Here is a 19384-nt window from a genome sequence, read left to right on the forward strand (position 1 = left end):
TTCTTTGGATGGAAACATGTAATTATTAATTTATTGTAATATATATATATATATATATATATATATATATATATATTTATATATTTACAACATATATTTATTTATAACATATATGTAAGTGAAAAAAGTACACCATATAAATTTATATTTAACATATTGTCTTTGACTGAAAGCGTATATAGACACCCAATTCTCTTAGGACTTTCTTCTTCATATTGAATGATAAATTTTATTATGATGTGATATATTATTTATCAATATTTTTATTAATGAGACTACAAAATATTTATATCGGAATGTAAATTGCTATAATTTGCGTAAGAGTCGAAATTTTAATTATTTAAACAAGCTTAAGAATATATTTTACATCTATATCTGACCCTCTTTCTCGTCTTTCTTGAAAGATGTTGAAATTAGTATGCAATCAAAATTTGACGATTGAATTTAAGATTAAATCATACAAAAATCAGAGTAAATATTGATGATAAGATAAGATAAGATTATACATTTAATTAAAGATTCTATTTATTATCTTGTATACATACATGTTGAATTAATTTGTATCTTTGGTTAAATTTTATTTTGAATAGATTTTAAGATATGAAATCATGTTTAGTTCTAGACGATAGTAATTTGAAAAAATATTATTGATTTATCTTGAAAAATAAAAAAATTGTGAAGTTCATACAAAAAAAAATTATATTTTATTAAAAGTTATTTTTATTCAAATACTAAACTTCAAAAAATTAAGTATTTTCTATACATATACTGTATTCAAATAATGAGATTTTTACATCAAAACAGAGATAAAGTCAAACATTACCCATACAAAATGATTTGCATCTGGCATTGGCCTAAAAAATAAAAATGTGTCAAATAAATTTTTTTCGAAATAATCTGCATCACACTTCATTGTTAAAATTTCAATGAAAGACAAATTTATTGGATAAACAAGAGTTAATTTTTTTTCTTCTGTACTAAAATAGAAGTTATTAAAATATCTTGTATGAAAAACGTCATTTACCCAAATAATTACTTTATTTTTTTAAAATCTTGTTTAAGAAAATCAAGTCTAATACTACTCAAACACCAATTTATGTTATGTTTTTCAACCAGATAATTTAAAACTCAAATTCCAATAATGCAATACGAAATAATATATACGATACACGTTTTCTTTAAAAAATTAGACCAACAAGAATTATGGAAACAAAGTTCGCCGTGTAATTTAAGAAATATTTATTGAGAAAATAGAAAAATAAATGACAGAAACTTGTCAATAAAATATATGGAAATAAAGATAATTTTTTAATAATAACGTGGTAAAGAAAAAAAAAATGCATAAAATGTTACCCCACATATATTACACCTCGTCCACTACCACTACTAGGCACCAATAGACAAGGGAACAACAACAAATGTTAACATACAAATATAGAAACATTATCTATAATATGAATTCTGAAACATTATCTATAATATGAATTCTGAAACATTTATAGTGAATGAAAATTATTATATTTGTTGCTGTTGGTTGTGACATGAACATAACGAATGACAAAATACAAATAGAGTAGTGTGAATTGATCACATTCATTTCTCTCTTTCCCTCTTAAGAAGCTTTATTCAATCTGATCCCTCTGAATAAGCATGATATGCATTCCTCTCCAAAGAACAAGAAATTTTTGTACAAATTATTCACATCTACTATTCTATAGATTTGTTTACATCCGTAACCTCTGTTTTTGAAGGTTGAGAAATGGTGAAGAAGATGCTTCCTTAACCTTCTTTGCAAAACCATGCAGCAGACATCATCTTATGCAGATAGAGGACTTATAACAGTTCATCTGCTGCAGCAACGCCATCAGACTCCGGCTGTGAAGAGGCGGTGCTGTCAGAAGTGGTGTCATCAACACTCAAGTTGGAGAACTCACCGCCGATGGAGAAATTTTCATCTTCGCCGCAAACCGAAGGTGCTGGAGATGCTTCAGGTGAAGGAAATGAATTTTGATCTTCAGTCTGTTGTTGCAGGCTCCAGTACATTATACTAGCTATAAGAGTGAGTATCATCTTCTGGTTAACCTGCCATGAGATCAACCAAGAAAGAGTGAGAAAACACATCATAAACAAAGACAATGCAGAGTGTATGTATTTGTTGAATAAGCTTCTCTGTAAACAGAAGAATATAAAAAGGTAAAATGTTATGCAGTTCAGCTAAAATTAAATTATACAGTTCAGCTTTTTAGATGCTAGATGGAAGAAGTTTCATTAAGGTTGAAGGGTTTTAGTTGGTTTTAACTTGTGGGAAAAAGTTTAATTCATTTTAACTTACATGTTTCTCTTGTAATATGATTAGTGTTTGTTTCTCTAATTAGTGTGTTTGTGTAGAATTTGGATTCTTTACTAGTTTTTCTCTGCTGTTTCTTTAAGATACATTGATAGCCACTAATTTTGGAGTTTTAAAATATATTAAAATTATCTTTAAAGTATCAAAACAGTGTGTTTTTAATGTTCAGCAGAAAATAACACCAAAAAATTCAACAGAGAAACTGGACTCATTTGTGTAAAAGTTTATTCAAACAGTATGGAATGGATAAAGTTTTGTTGCAAGTATACCTCCACAATATCCTCCGGTAGCAAAAAAATGGAGCAACCAAGCTTTCGTGCAACACTGATTGTGTAGGTGGCATTCAACCTCTTCTCATCATCTACAATAACAAATTAAGCAAATTTGGAAGGAATCAGAAAATAGCAAATTTATAACACTGTATACAAAGGAACTGTTATAGATAATCTATCTATCTATATAAAATGGTAACATTTGAAAGGAATCATACCACTTTCACCCTTGGTGACAAGGTTCCAATTGACAAGTCTGGGCTCAACAGCACTCAGAAGCTCAAGGAAAAAGAGTCCACTTGACAAGCTTTTGTCCTTTACATATATAAAAAAATGTGTCACTAGTAAATCATCATTTATAGTTCTGTTGCAGAACACTGTTATTAACAACAAATAAACAGAATTTGTTTTGGAGAAAACCTTGAAGCTCTCTATGTGAGAAGTTCTGCCAGTGCTCCTCACTTTTCTGTTTGCCCATTTCAGGATATCTGCATCCCTGATCTCCTTTCCTTGGGAATGAGATCTCAAATTTCTCAACAGTTGAAGCATAGTGAACCTCATCAGTTGCCACAATAAAGCTGAAAAATGAAACATAACATTTTAGAACAAATTGAAAGGTACACAGATATGGTCATAACATTTGTGTGGAAGCAATAATGAGATGAAGATATTACCAAGAATGAGCTTTTTATTTCCTTGCACAATGTCATTGCCAGATACATTGACTAGTGAGAATCTCAGTTGTGTACCAACTTCTATAACCTGGTTGCAATTCTCTACTTTTCTGAATGGCATTCTAATTGGAGGTCTTGTCGCCTGTTTCCAGTTAATTGACCCTGGAAAAATCTTGTCTAATACCTCTAAAAGTGCCCATCTACATGCAGAAAGTAAAAGGAATCAAACACTTAGTGAATTTTATAAAGTTGGATATCACACTCACTTTCGTTTTCCCAACATGGGATAGGTGGAAAATTACCAGATACTTGAAAATAAACATAAAGAAAAAAAGAAGAAGTGAAGTTACTTATACTAAAAAACAGAGGAATTGAAAGCTTCTACATATAGTTCCTACCTACTTTTTCCTAACATGGGATAGCAGGAGAATTGTCCTAACTTGAAATAGAAGACTTTCTATTTTGACAAAACAATAAATACAGTTTAAGAAATGGAACACATACCCATTTCTGACATCCTCAAATAGATTATTTACATGTGTAGAAATTCCAAGACTATTGATCCAAAGTCGGAAGCATCTCTCTTCTCTAGATGTTTGCACATCATCTGTTATCATCTCAGCATAGGAAATCTTTCTAGTGTCTGTAGATAGACCACTCCTGCATTGTGTAGAGCCCTAATTAAATAACTACAGCACTTAAATGGGAACAAATTACAGAAACTAACATATGTAATGCTGCAAAATCAAGGTATTTTCTGAAGAGCGAGAACACAGTTCTGGATCTAGGCCAAGCATGCTACCACTCAAATGCATGAAAATAACTACGATTATGATACAATAAACAAACCAAGGAAAAGGAATCCTCCAAAGAGAAGTGCACACATGCATATAGAATTAACTATGTAATTCATTTCATACCTGTGGTGAAACAGTTGTGCAACAAAAGCAAGATTCAAATTGGAAGTACCCTCGGAAACATCCCTCGGGCTCAAGTATCTTTTACAGCCCATTTTCTCTGCATGATCAATTACCATATTTGCCCTTTCATTGGCATCCTTGGTATCTAAGGTGGCTGGATTGCAATGTTCAGGAGCAAGGACATTAAGCAGATAAGCATAAGCCTCTCCATCCTGTAAATAAACCAGTGTGAACAAATTAGGACAGTGGATTGATAATAGCTTGATTCGATTTCAGATTATAGAGGAATAAACCCTCATGAGTTATAGCAGTATTGGCTTAGAAACTGGGAGTTGAAGAAATCAAAACTCAGCTAGAACAACACAAGCAAAATTGGAATTGGATTCTCTGTGGCGAAAATCCTCTTTAAAATGTATTAACCAATATGACTAAGGCATCTAGATGTCAAAGTATACTATTTCCAAGATTTGAAATCCTAAATACCATTGTACAAATTTAGATGTATCATTACTCAAAGTACTAAAGTAATCCTCAAATTGCATTTATTTAGTTGTACTCACTCTTAAAGAATACAAAAATAATTACAAAGAAAATTAACAAATCATAAATTAGTCAAACCTTAAGCATAAAACGCTTAAAGACGTGCTCAAGTACCTTAAGATCAGAAGAAAAATTTTTGACAGTTTTCTCGTATCCTGCTCTTTGGAGATGAAAATTCATCCATTTTAGTAGAACCTTTTCGGGAGACAAATTAAGAAGCTCTTCGATATCCTGAGACAACAATGATATGCAAAATACATCAGTTATCCCGAAACACAATTTGCAATGAATGAAACATTACAATTTGATTTAATTGCAATGGAAATATATATTAAAGAAGAAGAAGAAATGCATATCTCATTACCTCACCGTCATCAGCCAATTCCACAAGTTGTGGTGTCTTCTTAAGGTTGAGATCAGCCAGTAGCTGAATCTGAAATCCAAGATAGTGGGAGCAAAAGTGAGAAAAATGACTAATTGATCATTCCACAAGTCAAAATATCAGTAAGGGCAATAAGAAAAGTGATTTCAACACACAAACAAATTCAAATAACTAAGCTAAAATAAAATTAATGATATATGCAGTTCATGTATTTTTACCTTTATGATTTGGGAAATCAACCCCAGAACAAGATGAGGCTGCAACACAAACAAAAAACAGAAATGTGACAAAGGCTAAAAGTTAGGAACCTAGGTAAATGTCTGAAGAGAATTTAGGAAGTGCAGACAGCTAAAACTTACTCTTCCTTCAACCAAATCCTGTGCACCAATGTTAACCACTGTGCAGCCAATAGCCTTAGCGGAATTGAGGCATAGAGTATGGTTCTCGTTGACCTCCCAAAGACTGGGATTGCGTTTGCAATTGATGGCTCGCTCATCTATAGTCCCAGGAACAGCAACATTGATGAGTTTACTGCATTAAACACAACATGTAACAAATAACAAAGTCAATACATATTAAAGATTCAGACACACGTAAGTAAAATGCAACAACCAGCATGCTTATATACCACAGAAGAACGCCATCCTTTGCAAGATTAAAGATATCATTTGAAGCTGGGTTCAATGGAAGATATTGCTTCAAAAATGGATCATCACCAAGATAGCTGTTTATGTGGGCAACGTAACAGGCCTTTTCTGATTCACTGATTGTGTGAAGAAGGGTGGTCACAGTATCCTTGAGGAATGACGAGGAATGCCTCCTACCACCTTGTTTTGCAGGAGCTTGGCTTTGCAAATTCAAATATGCCTGCATGGAAAATGTAATCAATTGGAAGGTTGCATGCATTATAGTGAATGCTATTATATGGCATACAAACTGTTACATTAACACAACTAGTTCAGACATCATCCCACTATTTCAACTTCAGTACTTGGAAAAAAGTTCATAATCTAGTAATAGTAAAAAAGAAAGAATCGAAGGTACCAAACCACTAACCTTTAAGAAGATTTCAAAATCAATATCATTGGTAAAATCAGTGTCTGATTCCCCCAAGATCCTCCTAATCTCATCCTCACTGTACATGTCTCTGAATGCGTTTAGCTTCACCATCAGAGGTGGCAAATCTTCAAATGTAACTTTACCATTCTGATCCTTTAAAGTGACAAACTATAGCACCAGGAAAAGGTTCATGTAAGGTAAAAAAAAAAAAAACACAACCATGAAAGGCATCAAATTTAAAAGAATAATGAAATTGAACCAGAAGGCCCATTACAGAGAAGCAATGAGATGAACCTACTTTTGATTTCAGGCTGCGAAGCTCAACCTGCGTGAATTGGCTATGAAGCGATTGATCGGAGACAACAACACCTTCGAATTTCGACATCTTGAAAAATCACTAACCGAAAAAGCTACAAATTGTATTGTATCCCCAAACTACAAAAATTACCCCGCAAAAGCTTAGAAATATTTGCAGCACAAACAATACGTTTATGCCTGATAACTCAAGAACCTATTGCCTGATGCAATGCTACGCGGTCGAATTCAAATATAACGACCAAATCTACAACAAAACCAAAAGAGGAAGCGGTTTATCTCCCTGACACCGACCTGTCCAACGTTGTCCTGACAGATAACACGAACAAACGATAAGCTTAAAAAGGAAAAAAAACAGAACACAAATGCTAAATCAAAAAAAAAAAAAGTTCGTTAGATTAGTTATTGAGAAAACCCCATGACATAAAAAAACGAACAGAAACTCAATTCCATCAAACACATCAAAAGGGTACAACGCATTTCACATCTGTGTAATTGTTCCATATTTTTTTTTAATGAACTATTATTGGTATTCGGTTATTTACCCCTTTCCCAGACAGCGAAATTGAATTGGGAATGTTGAGATGGAGAAAGAAGACACATGAAAGAGAAGAAGTTGAGTAAGAACCACGCAGATGGTGGTGGTACATGCATTGCAGTAATTGCATTTGTTAAAGTTAATGAGTGAAAACTAATAATAAGAAATATACCCACACATAAAAATGAAGGTATGGGTTGTTTTAATGTTCAACTACCTTCACTGTTTCACTAACAACACATTGAATGAAGAGAAACGTAGGAAAGAGAAGAAAGGATCGATTTTTCTTAGTGGGTAGGCAAAGTGACAGAGAAGAGAAGACACCGTGAGACTCCCAAGTCCTGTTACTGTTTTGTTTATTTTTTGGTTTGGTTCCACACTGGGCGCGTGAGGTAACCGTGAGAGTACGTGCAGGTTTCGAACTCGCTCTACCGTTCAAACACGTCGCAGTCTTGGTGTATAGTTATTTTGGTGTTTTGTGTAACCGACTTTGATGTGGTTTTTGTTTTGATCTGATCAGATCTCATCAAATCACAGCCGTCGGATCATTATAGCTGACATGTTCATCGTCACAGCTGTGTGTGATTCGGTTTGGGCCCAATAGAACACCGCATTACGCAACATTATATTATATATTATTATAATTATTATTTTTAATTTTTAATTTTTAATGTATTTAGTCACGCTTCTTTTTCTATATTCACATTCCATCAGATCTCGTGTCAATATATATATTTTTTGACACGGTTATTGCAACATTTAATATAGTATAAAAAAAGTTATCACCAACAGTTCATAAATATTTAACTCTTTTATAAATGTAGGAACTCTTATTTTTGTTAACTTTTGCTGGAAACAATAATATAATCAAGAAAGCGAATGATGTTTGCTGTAAAGTTGGATAAAATTAATTTTAAATTACTAATATAGGTTAAATATGTTTTAATTTTTTTATCAGTTAATGTGATGCCATGAATGATTATTTATCACGTCAATTAGAAGTTTGACTTAATGACACGTTATCAATCAATATGCACAAAAATTAAGAAACATGGTTCATTGTTCGGTTAAGGTTCCATGAGCATTAGACTTTGTATTTTTAATAGGTTGAATATGTTTTTATCTCTTAATTTTTACTGAAAATTAAAATTAGTTTTTTTTAATTTTAATCTAATTTAATCTTTCAATTTTATAAATGTTTGGATTTAATTTTTTTAACAAAATTTTGTTAAATTTATTCGACGTTTCAAATCTATTTTAAGTCAGATTTTTAGTTAACATTGAAGCATAAATATGTTAAACGGAGTGAACAACTCAAATATTCTCATGAGACGCGTTTAAGACTAAATCCAAACATTTATAAAGTTGGAAAACTAAATTATATCAAAAATTTTGAATAGGAACTAAATCAAATTTTAACTGAAATTTAAGAGATAAAAAAATATTTAACCCATCCTAATATTTGATAAAGTTGAAAATATCAAAATAGTTATGAGTAATTAAATCAGAGTTAAGAAAAAAAATACAAGATTTTCTCATTAAATTATCATATGACGTCATAAATTATTGAAGAATCAACTTAATTATAAGTATCACTTCACTTCATGTTATATTACTAAGGATAGAAATAAAAGATATTTTCAAAGTTTACGTTAATTAAATTTTCGATTAGAAACTAAAAAGAAAAAATAAATAAAAGGTTTAAGGATACAAAAGCAAATCGTAAATATGGGCCCAATAATATGTGCCCCCACGACACCACATTCTAATTCTTTGTCTCCTATCTTAATTATTTTATAACAATAACTATTAAATTCATAATTCTTAACGAGTGGATCAAGATCTACTACTGCAATATTAGATCTCTTAAAACAAGGACTTTTACTTCTTGCACCCAATATTATTAACTGCACTTCATATTAATTGAAAAACCCAAAATGGTGTGACAAGATTCTTGATGTACAAGTTTTTCCTCAACATAATTGAAATTGAACAAGAACAAGTACATAAAACATTTTCAAGGCATGCCACATATCCATTCATTTATTCTACTCCATTTTTCATGACTTCTTTTCCACCTTTTTATTAAGAACACCTCCAACCATTTTCATAAACCATTCAAGCTTTTCTACAATACAAAAATCCCAAGCCAATTCCAAATATCACTCCACATCCATATCCTATAACCACTGGTTCCCATCCAAATCCAAATCTCTCCTTTCCTTGAAACCCTAAAGAAGATGGAGATTTTTGTTCAGTGTTGTTGTAATTCGTTGACAATGGGAACCCATATAATCCCGAGTTTCCTACATAGGAGTCATTTGAAAATGTGTTCAACTGTTTCCCTTGAGGTATTTTTCCCACAAGATGGTTATGGGAAAGATTTAAGACTTCAAGAAAATTCATATTGGCTAATTCTGCAGGAATCCTACCAGTGAGCATATTTGAGGAAAGTTCCAACGATTCCAAGTTCGTCAAATTTCCAATGGATTTGGGAATAGGACCACTAAGCTTGTTATGAGAAAAGTTTAGTCCTTTAAGAGCACGTAGCTCTCCAATTACATATGGAATCTCCCCTTCAAAATTATTTTGTGATAAGTCCATGGTTACCAAGTTTTTTGGAATTTTGTTGAATGTCATACTCATGGCTTTTGTGGTTACAGTTACAAATTCTTGTAGCAATTGATTCATGTATAGCTCCCCAACTTTATACTGAGTAACATTCTTCATGGCTTGAAAATTTTGTAGATAGGATTTTGGTATTGGACCAGTGAAGTAGTTGGATGAGATATCGAAAATAAATAAACTTGAAAATCCATGGTTATTCTCTAGACTAGGAATGGAGCCATAAAATTTGTTGACTCGCAATACCAGTACTGCTAACATTGGTAGGGTTTGAAGCCAATGGGGAAATTTATCTTCAATTTGATTGTTGCCAATATTCAAGATCTCCAATTGTGAACAATTGGACAGAGATTTTGGCAAAACACCTTCCAATTGGTTGTCATTGAGATTCAAAACAGCAACCTTACTATCCATTGAGAAGTTACTTGGTAAAGTGCCATTTAGCTCATTCCTTTGTAGATCCAAAACAACAAGGAATTTCAAGTTTGCAAGACATGGTGGAATGACACCTGTCAACTTATTGTGGGACAAAATGAGAACAAGAAGTGAACTTGCATTACAAATTGAGGAAGATATGCTGCCAGTGAGTAAATTGAAACTGAGATCAAGGATGAAGAGACCTTTGTTCCTTGAGAGTTGGTTCAATATTGGAGCAGTCAACAGGTTTTGGGATAGGTTTAAAAGTAGTAGTGAATTCATTTGCTGCAACCATTCTGGCAATGTTCCATTCAATTTGTTGTTGGATAGATCAAGTTGTGCCAACATTGGGACTTTTCCTGATAATTTTGGAAATTCGGTTAAACCCATAGAAGATAAATACAATCTATCTAAGTGAGGGAATTTGTAATTGACGTCAGTGAAGAATGAACTGTTATGAAGACCACTGAAATTGTTTGATGATAAACACAGTCCAGTTAGGTTTACAAGGGTGAAGATTGATGGTGGAATATTGCCTTGTAGCTTGTTGTTGCACAAATACAAAGACTTCAAGGATTGTGATGAGATTGCACTTATATGTCCTGTGAACCGATTATCTGACAAATCCAATTCTAGCAAAGATGGCAAAGATAAACACCAAACAGGAATTGTCTCATTTAGTAAGTTGTCATTCAAGTATAAGTTAGTAAGGTTTGGAAGTCCTATGATTTTGTTGGGTAGAGGGCCCTCCAATCTGTTATATGCAAGATCTAAGATATTGAGATGTTGAAGATTTACAAGTGACGAAGGAATTTGACCTCTAAGTTCATTCTTAGCAAGTATCAAAGAAGTGAGATGATGAAGATTTGAAATTGAGGATTGAATTTGGCCACTAAGTTCATTCTCAGAAAGATCCAAGATAACAAGATGTTGAAGATTTGAAAGTGAGGATGGAATTTGACCAGTAAATTTATTTTTTGAAAGATCCAAGAAACTGAGATGTTGCAGATTTGAAAGTGTGAATGGTAGCTCACCTCCTATATTGTTATGACTCAAATCTAACTTTTCAAAACTGATTGAGTGGGGAAAGACATTTGAGATCTGACCAGTGAACTGGTTGAATCCAAGATCCAAAAGAGTTAGATGTGGAAGGGTTAAGAGGGAGGATGGGATTGAACCATTGAGATAGAGGTTATTTGAGAGATCAAGGGAAGTAAGATGTGTGAGGTTGGAGAAAAAGGAAGGGATTGACCCTTCAAAATGATTAAATGAAAGATCCAATATACTAAGAGAAGCACCATTGCAACTCAAGCTGGGAAGATGCTGGCCATTGAGACTGTCACTGTTATCTGACAAGAGCAATTTTTCAAGTTTTGGTAAGCATAAGATGTCATTTTTCAAGTTTCCTTGAATTCTAGTACGTACGAGACTAAGACTAACCAAAGAAGTAGACCTATTGAGAGAACTCATTGAACTTGAAGTCATATCTACATTATCCAAAACAAGCTCTCTTAAAATTGTTGCATTTTGTAGGAACTTATTCCAACTGCTTTCTTTCCAGGTTAACATGTAATTATCAGAGAGATCGAGTGATTCTAATTTGGAAAGTTGTGAGATTTGGGAGGGAATTTCACCTATTAATAAAGAACTTGACAGATTGAGGTGTGTAAGGCTCACAAACCCACCAAAGAGAGATGAAAGTTGAAAGGTGAGGAAAGAATTGAAAGCAAGATTAAGTGATTGAAGATGAGAAAGATGAAAAAAAGTACTATTGGGAAGAATTGCACCGAAAAGACCACTGCATGAGACATCAATACCTATGACGCGACCAGAGAAGGGGTGACAAGTAACCCCAACCCATGAGCAACAATCTGTTTCGTTTTCCCAAGTTGCTATCTTTCGATCAACATTACCACAATTGCGATGATAATAGCTGTGAGAATAATTGAGAGAGGTTTTGAATTGGAGCAATGCAATTTTATCGTGAGGATGACATAAGGAATGAGAGAATGAAAACTGAAACACCAACATATGCGAATATACAAGAACCAACCACACTACCCATGACTCCATATTTATCTGTGTTTAAGTGCAGGATTTATTCAAAGCAAAAAATGTGCATACGAGTAAGGAATCAAAGATGAAGATTTATAGCCAAAATAAAGTAGGAGATAGAGTTTGAGATGTGGCCAAATTAATGTTTGATTGTGGCTTCTAAACAGGACATGACTAAGCTTCTAATCCTATTGTTTTGATTTCCTTCTTCAAATTTATTGTGCTTTGTATCTTATCTTATCCACAAAAATGGAATTGACTTAGGAGTCAATGGCCCCAACAATGGGACTTGGCTTTAATGTTCCAACTACCAACGGTTATCCCAACTGCACATCTCATTTTTATTTAATAACCCACATTTTATTTCCCTCTTCATATACATTAATACTAAAACAGTTATAAATTTTTTCAATATTTTTCAATATAATGTGTATAGTGTTTATTTTTTAAATTTTTTATTTTTTGATAAAGTATTTTAAAATTTAATAATATCGTACTGTTCAGATATCGTTAATTTATAAGTTTTATTATCCAAAACATAGTTTACCATTCAAAATTCCCGTGGTTATAAACCAATTTATTAAATTTCTAATAAACAGATGACATGGCAGATAAGTTTTTTAAATAAATAAATGAGTTTAACAAGCCTCATTTTACGAGAATTTTCTCTTCCTTTTTTTCAATGTGTTTTAAAATTCAGCACAACTGAAGTTCGGTTTGTTTCGGTTCAGTTTGATTCGATTTGGTTTAGTTTGATTCGATTTGGTTTGGTTCGGTCTGGTTCAATTTGGTCTGATCCGATTTAATTTGGTTCGGTCTGGTCTGGTTTGGTTTGGTTCGGTCCGATTCGGTTTGATTTGGTTCAGTTTAGTTTGGTTTGGTTCGGTCCGATTTGATTTGGTTTAATTTGGTCTGGTTCGGTTCGATTCGTTTCGGTTCGGTCTGGTTCAGTTCATTTTGGTTCAATTCGGTCCGGTTCGGTTCAATTCGGTTTGGTCCAATCCGGTTCGGTTGGTTCAGTTCGGTCTGGTCCGGTCCAGTCCAGTTCGGTTCAGTTTGGTTTGGTCCAATCCGGTTCAATTTGGTCTGGTCTGGTTAAGTTTGGTCTGGTTCTGTTCGGTTCGATTCGGCATGGTTCGGTTAAATTCGATTCGGTTTGGGTTGATTCGGTCCAGTTAGGTCCAGTTCGGTTCAGTTCTGTCTGGTTTGGTTTGGTATGGTTCGGTCCAGTTTGGTTCAGTTTGGTCTGGTTCAGTTAAGTTTGGTTCAATCTGGTATGGTTCAATTCAGTTCAGCCTAGTTTGAATTGGTTTGGTTTGGTTCAGTCTGGTTCGGTTTGGTCCGGTTCAATTTGGTTTGGTTTGGTTCGGTTCAGTTTGATCTGGCTTGGTTCGGTCCGGTCCAGTCCGGTCTGGTTCAATTTGGTTTGGTCCGGTTTGGTCCAATTCTGTTCGGTTTGATCTGGCCTGGTCTGATTTGGTTCGGTTCGGTTCATTTTGGTATGGTTTGGTTCGATTCGATTTAGTCCGGTTTGGTCCGGTTCGGTTCGGTACGGTTCAGTCCGGTTTTGTTCAATTTGGTATGGTTTGGTTCACTTTGGTTCAATCCGGTCTGGTTCGGTTCAATTCAGTCTGGTTCGATTCGATTCGGTTCAGTTCGGTTCGATTCATTTTAGTTTGGTTTTGTCCAGTTCAGTTCGATCCAGCCTGGTCCTGTCTGGTCTGATTCAATTTGGTTTTGTCCGATCTAGTTTGGTTTGGTCCGCTTCTATTTATTCGATCCGGCCTGGTCTGAGTTGGTTCGGTTCTTTTTAGTTCGGTCTGGTTCGGTTCGATTCGATTCGGTTTGGGTTGATTCGATCCAGTTTGGTCCGGTTAGGTCCAGTTCGGTCCGATTTGGTTCAGTTCGACCTGGTTCGATTCAGTTTGGTTCGGTTCGGTTCAGTTTGGTCCGGTTAGGTCTAGTTCGGTCCGATTTGGTTTAGTTCGGCCTTGTTCGATTCAGTTTGGTTCAATCCGGCCTGGTTCGGTTCGATTAAGTCTGGTTCCATTCGTTTCGGTTATTCAGTCTGGTTTGGTTCGGTCTAGTTCATTTTGGTTTTGTTCGGTCTGGTCCGGTTCAGTTTGATCCAGCCTGGTCCAATCCGGTCCAGTCCAATTCAATTCGGTTTGATTCGGTTCAGTTCAGTTCAATAAAGAATAAAATGTTAAATATAAAATTAAAAAAATAAAATATGTACATAAGAGAAGTTTTGAAAACAACGATCGAAGACAAAAGAGATTTTTAGAGTATCAGTTAGAAGTAAATTCTTTATAAATTGAATAATTTTCAAAATAATAATTTATGGTAAAACTGAAAAAGAAAAGTAAGGTATCTATTTGTATTTTGTTCACAATTTTTAATTTTCATGAGTAGATTTATGAAAAATACATAATTAATTTTTTAAAATATTTGTTAAATGTAAAATTAAAAAAAAATACGTACACAAAAAAATATGTTTTTAAAAGTAGTAAAATCAAAGATAATTAATTATACCTAAGAATACTAATTAACATTTTCCTGACTTTTAATAACTTTTATGAAAGATGAAGAGAATTAATTATGGATTAAATATATTTTTTTCTCTAAACCTTCTAATTAGAATTAGTTTTATAATATATGAAAATAAATTTGATCTACTGCTACAACATAACACATATTGGTATCTTAAAAAAGGATTTTTACTTCTTGCACCCCAATATAGAAAAAACTAAAATATTTCTCGTATTGCATCACCTTATTGCCACCGTTATCATAGTTGTCGCCGCCCATCATCACCGTTGCGGTTATCATTGCACTTCCATTTTTACTATAGAGAAAGAAGGAGAGAAAAAATTGAGATGCCAAAAAATTCATTTCGGAAAGTTTACTCTAAAACAAATTTCATATATTTTTGAATGTTTATTCTGAAAAGTTTATTGTGAAAATCTCGTTCTATAAGGTATTAAATTTGTTTAGAATAACCTATTTCAAAAAAGTCACACAGAAGTTGTTAAAGTTTGCTAAAAAGCCCTAACTTGGCATAACTGGACCAAATATGAAATTCCACAAATGGATCCAAATAAAGTTTTCGTAACGTTTCAATTTCTCATTGTTTATTGAGACCACCTCCAACCATTCTCACAAGCCATTCAGGCTTTCCAATCAACAATACAATAAACCCTAAGCCAATTCCAAATATTATTCCACATCCATATCCTATAGCAACCGCTTCCCATCCAAATCCAAATCTTTCTTCTCCCCAGAAGCTCGGAGAAAATGGAAATTGTTGTTCAGTGTTGTTGCAGTTCATTGACAATGGGAACCCACATAGTCCTGAGTTTCCAATGTAAGAGTTATTTGAAAAAGTGTTGAACTGTTCTCCATGCGGTATTTCTCCAACAAGATGGTTATAGGAAAGATCCAGGACTTCAAGAAAGTTTAAATTGGTTAATTCTGTGGGTATCCTACCAATGAGAACATTTGAGGAGAGATCCAATGATTCCAAGTTTGTCAAATTTCCAATGGATTTGGGAATAGGACCACTAAGTCTGTTATGAGACAAGTTGAGTCCTTTAAGAGCATGAAGCTCTCCAATTACACATGGAATCTCTCCTTCAAATCTGTTCCTGGATAAATCAATGGTTATAAAGTTTTTTGGAACCTTTTTGAATGTCATACTTATGGCTTTTGTTGTTATGGTTGCAAATTCAGTCACAGATCTGTTACTACTGTAAGGTTGCATGTATAGCTCGTCCTCTTTATAATGAATAACATTCTTCATGACTTGAAAATTTTGTATGTAGGATTTTGGTATTGAACCATTGAAGCAGTTGGATGAGATATCAAAAATTTGTAAACTTGAAAATCCTTGTTTCATCTTTAAACTTGGAATGGGACCGTACAATTTGTTGGCACGCAATACCAATACTGTCAACATCGGTAGAGTTTGAAGCCAGTCAGGAAATTTGTCCTCAATTTGATTGTTGGCAAGATTCAAGATCTCCAATTGTGTGCAATTGGACAAAGATTGTGGCAAAATACCTTCCAACTGGTTGTCATTGAGATTCAAAACACTGAGACAACTAGTCATTGAGAAGTTACTTGGTAATGTGCCATTTAGTTTGTTCCTTTGTAGATCCAAAATATAAAGGGCTGATAAGTTTGCAAGGCATGGTGGAATGATGCCTACCAACTTATTGTGAGATAAGAGGAGAACTTCAAGTAAACTTATATTACAAATTGAGGAAGACACATTGTCAGTGAGTAAATTGAAACTGAGATCAAGGAATTGGAGGTTGTAGTTCCTTGAAAATGGGTTCATTGGAGTTGTCAACAAGTTTTGGGATAGGTTCAAAAATTTTAATGAACCCATTTCATGTAACCACTTTGGCACTGTTCCTTTCAATTTGTTGTTGGATAGATCAAGTTCTGTCAACATTGGGACTTTTCCTGACAATTTTGGAAATTCAGACAAACCTAAAGAAGATAAATACAATCTCTCTAACCTAGGGAAACTATAATTGACGTTGTCAAAACCACTTAAGTTGTTTGATGATAAGCATAATTGGCCTAGATTTACAAGAGTGAAGATTGATTGTGGAATATTGCCCTGTAGCTTGTTGTTGCACAAATACAGAAACTCGAAGGACTGTGACACGATTGGACTTAAATGTCCTGTGAACTGATTATTTGATAGATCTAGTTCTAGCAAAGATGGTAAAGATAAACACCAAGCAGGAATCGTTTCATTTAGGAAGTTGTCATTGAAGTATAACCGAGTTAGGTTTGAAAGACTTGTTATTTTGTTGGGCAGAGGACCCTGCAATCTATTATGTGAAAGATCTAAGAAAACGAGATATTGAAGATTTAGAATTGACAATGGAATTTTACTGCTCAATTTATTCACTGAAAGATCCAAGAGAATGAGATGTTGAAGATTTGAAAGTGTTGATGGTAGCTCACCTCCTATGTTGTTATGATTCAAATCTAATTCTTGAAATTTATTTGACTGGGGAAAGACATTTGGGATTTGGCCACTGAATTGATTGAATCGAAGATCTAAAAAAGTTAAATGTGGAAGGGTTAAAAGTGAGGATGGGATTGAACCATTGAGATATCTGTTTAGTGAGAGATCGAGAGAAGTAAGATAGGTGAAGTTGGAGAAAAAGGCAGGGATTGGCCCCTCAAACAGATTCATTGGAAGATCCAATACAGTAAGAGAAGCAGCACTACAACTCAAGTTCGGAAGCTGTTTGCAACCAGGGCCGAGATGAACAGATGACAAGTGTAACTGTTGAAGTTTTGGTAAACATAAGATGCCATTTTTCAAGTTTCCCCAGACTCCAGTGCCACGGAGACTAAGACTAACCAAAGAAGTAGACCTATTGAGAGACCTCATTGAACTTGAAGTCATATCTACATTATCCAAAATAAGCTCTCTTAAAATTGTTGCATTTTGTAGGAACTTCTTCCAACTGCTTTCTTTCCAGGTTAACATGTAATTATCAGAGAGATCGAGTGATTCTAATTTGGAAAGTTGTGAGATTTGAGAGGGAATTTCACCGTAAAAGTCACAAGTAGACAAATCGAGGTGTGTGAGACTCGCAAAGCCACCAAAGAGAGATGAAAGTGGAAAGTTGAAGAAATAATTGAAAGCAAGATTAAGTGACTGAAGATGAGAAAGATGGAAAAAAGTACTGTTCGGAAGGATTTCCGCGGAAAGGCCACTGCATGAGACATCAAGACCTATGACACGACCAGAGATGGAGTGGCAAGTAACACCAACCCATGAACAACAATCTGTCTCATTTTCCCATGTTGTTGTCTTTGGATCTACATCACTGCATTCAGCATAATTGCTATAAGCATAAGTGGCATCATCATAAGTGGGAGAGATATCTGCTGACTCAAAAGAAGAAGTGAGAGAGGTTTTGAATTGGAGCAAGGCAATTTTATCGTGAGGATGACATAAGGAATGAGAGATTGAGAAGTGAAACAACAACATATGGCAACACAGAAGAACAAACCACCCCGCCCATGACTCCATATTTAGCTGTGTTTAAGTGTGCATACGGATTAAGCAATCAAAGATGAACATTTATAGCCAAGATAAAATAGGAGATGGAGTTCTTTGATTGTGACACCTAAACACATGACTCAGCTTCTAATTCTTTCATTAAGCTATCAATTGATTGCTCACATTTTTCCATTTAGTGGGATTGGGTGGTTATTAGTATACAATTTCCTAAGAAAATGTCCGATATAATTTAGAAAAATTATTTTTTCACAACTTTCTTTTTTAACATGAACGAAGCGACATATTTTAAATAGTTATCCATTTTTTCAATTTTTCATTTTCATATATTTTAAAACCATTTAACTCATAACACATTAAATTATAAAAAAAAATTATCAAATTTAATATTCAAAATATTATTTTCATACAATTTATTATGTTTGACAAACAACATCCATTTTCTATGAGCCAATTAATATTGTTCCAACATTGTCACTGGAATTGACTTAGAGTCAATGCCCCAAAAAATGGGACTTGGCTTTAATATTCTAACTACCAACTTCCAACTACCAACAGTTATCCCAACACCGTCAATTTTTATTTGTTAACTTGTCATCATCCAAAAAATGAAAAATAAACCCACGTTGTTTCCCTCTTCACACACATTAATACTAAAATTGTTATAAATTTTTTCAATATGATATATACAATGTTTTTTTTTTATTCTTTTTGATGAAGTATTTTAAAATTTAATAATATTCTACCACTCAACTATCGTTAATTTATAAATTTTATACTCGAAAACATATTTTACTATCAAAATTTACCATTGTTATAAACCAATCTATTGAATTTCTAATAAGAGATGGTATGACAGAGAAAATTCTTTAAATAAATTAAGTGAGTTTAGTATGACATCATTTTGCAAGAATTAGCTACAAAATGATTTTTTTTATATCTTTTTAAGAATCTTTCTGACGTGTGGTCACTACTACAAAATTAATTAAAAAAAAAACTTTGATAATAAATGCTTGAAAAAACATCGATACTAAAATTTATAAAATGATGATAATTTAACTGTAAAAAGTGTAATTGAGTAAATATTTTATTCTTCCTTATAATCTTTATTGTAAAGAAAATGCTATTTTCCTTAAAATCTTTGAATATTATTTATTTATTTGTCATTTATTAACCATAGCATTT

The 19384-nt window shown here is 33.5% G+C and overlaps 3 protein-coding genes across 5 annotated transcripts; all 3 read right to left on the reverse strand.

Annotated features, from left to right (window-relative positions):
• Positions 1–1469: 1469 nt before the first annotated feature.
• LOC114194710 (fimbrin-1-like) lies at positions 1470–7442 on the reverse strand. Of its 3 annotated transcripts, none has more exons than XM_028085083.1 (15): positions 7265–7442; positions 6493–6818; positions 6192–6362; positions 5764–6002; positions 5495–5666; positions 5354–5392; positions 5118–5186; positions 4868–4984; positions 4214–4425; positions 3798–3953; positions 3294–3493; positions 3040–3197; positions 2838–2934; positions 2617–2708; positions 1470–2082 (listed from the first exon to the last, which is right to left on the reverse strand). In XM_028085083.1, the coding sequence occupies exons 2-15, from the start codon at positions 6577–6579 to the stop codon at positions 1834–1836; spliced, it is 2058 nt and encodes a 685-aa protein (XP_027940884.1). In that variant the 5' UTR covers positions 6580–6818; positions 7265–7442; the 3' UTR covers positions 1470–1833. The 3 variants fall into 3 exon arrangements, with proteins under 3 accessions (XP_027940884.1, XP_027940883.1, XP_027940885.1); XM_028085082.1 differs by having other exon boundaries at positions 7055–7270; XM_028085084.1 differs by lacking the exon at positions 7265–7442 and adding an exon at positions 7220–7243.
• Positions 7443–8949: 1507 nt separating this feature from the next.
• On the reverse strand, positions 8950–12169 carry LOC114194026 (receptor-like protein 9DC1). Its single transcript, XM_028084056.1, is given in 2 exon segments — positions 8950–9183; positions 9185–12169. Coding segments are annotated over 2 exon segments (3054 nt in total). The 5' UTR covers positions 12163–12169; the 3' UTR covers positions 8950–9107.
• Positions 12170–15225: 3056 nt separating this feature from the next.
• Positions 15226–18212, reverse strand: LOC114194059 (receptor-like protein 36). Its single transcript, XM_028084103.1, has one exon. It carries the CDS (start codon positions 18209–18211, stop codon positions 15272–15274), a length of 2940 nt encoding a protein of 979 aa, XP_027939904.1. The 5' UTR covers position 18212; the 3' UTR covers positions 15226–15271.
• Positions 18213–19384: the final 1172 nt, after the last annotated feature.

This window comes from Vigna unguiculata, chromosome 8 (genome assembly GCF_004118075.2).
Source record: "Vigna unguiculata cultivar IT97K-499-35 chromosome 8, ASM411807v1, whole genome shotgun sequence".
NCBI lineage: Eukaryota > Viridiplantae > Streptophyta > Magnoliopsida > Fabales > Fabaceae > Vigna > Vigna unguiculata.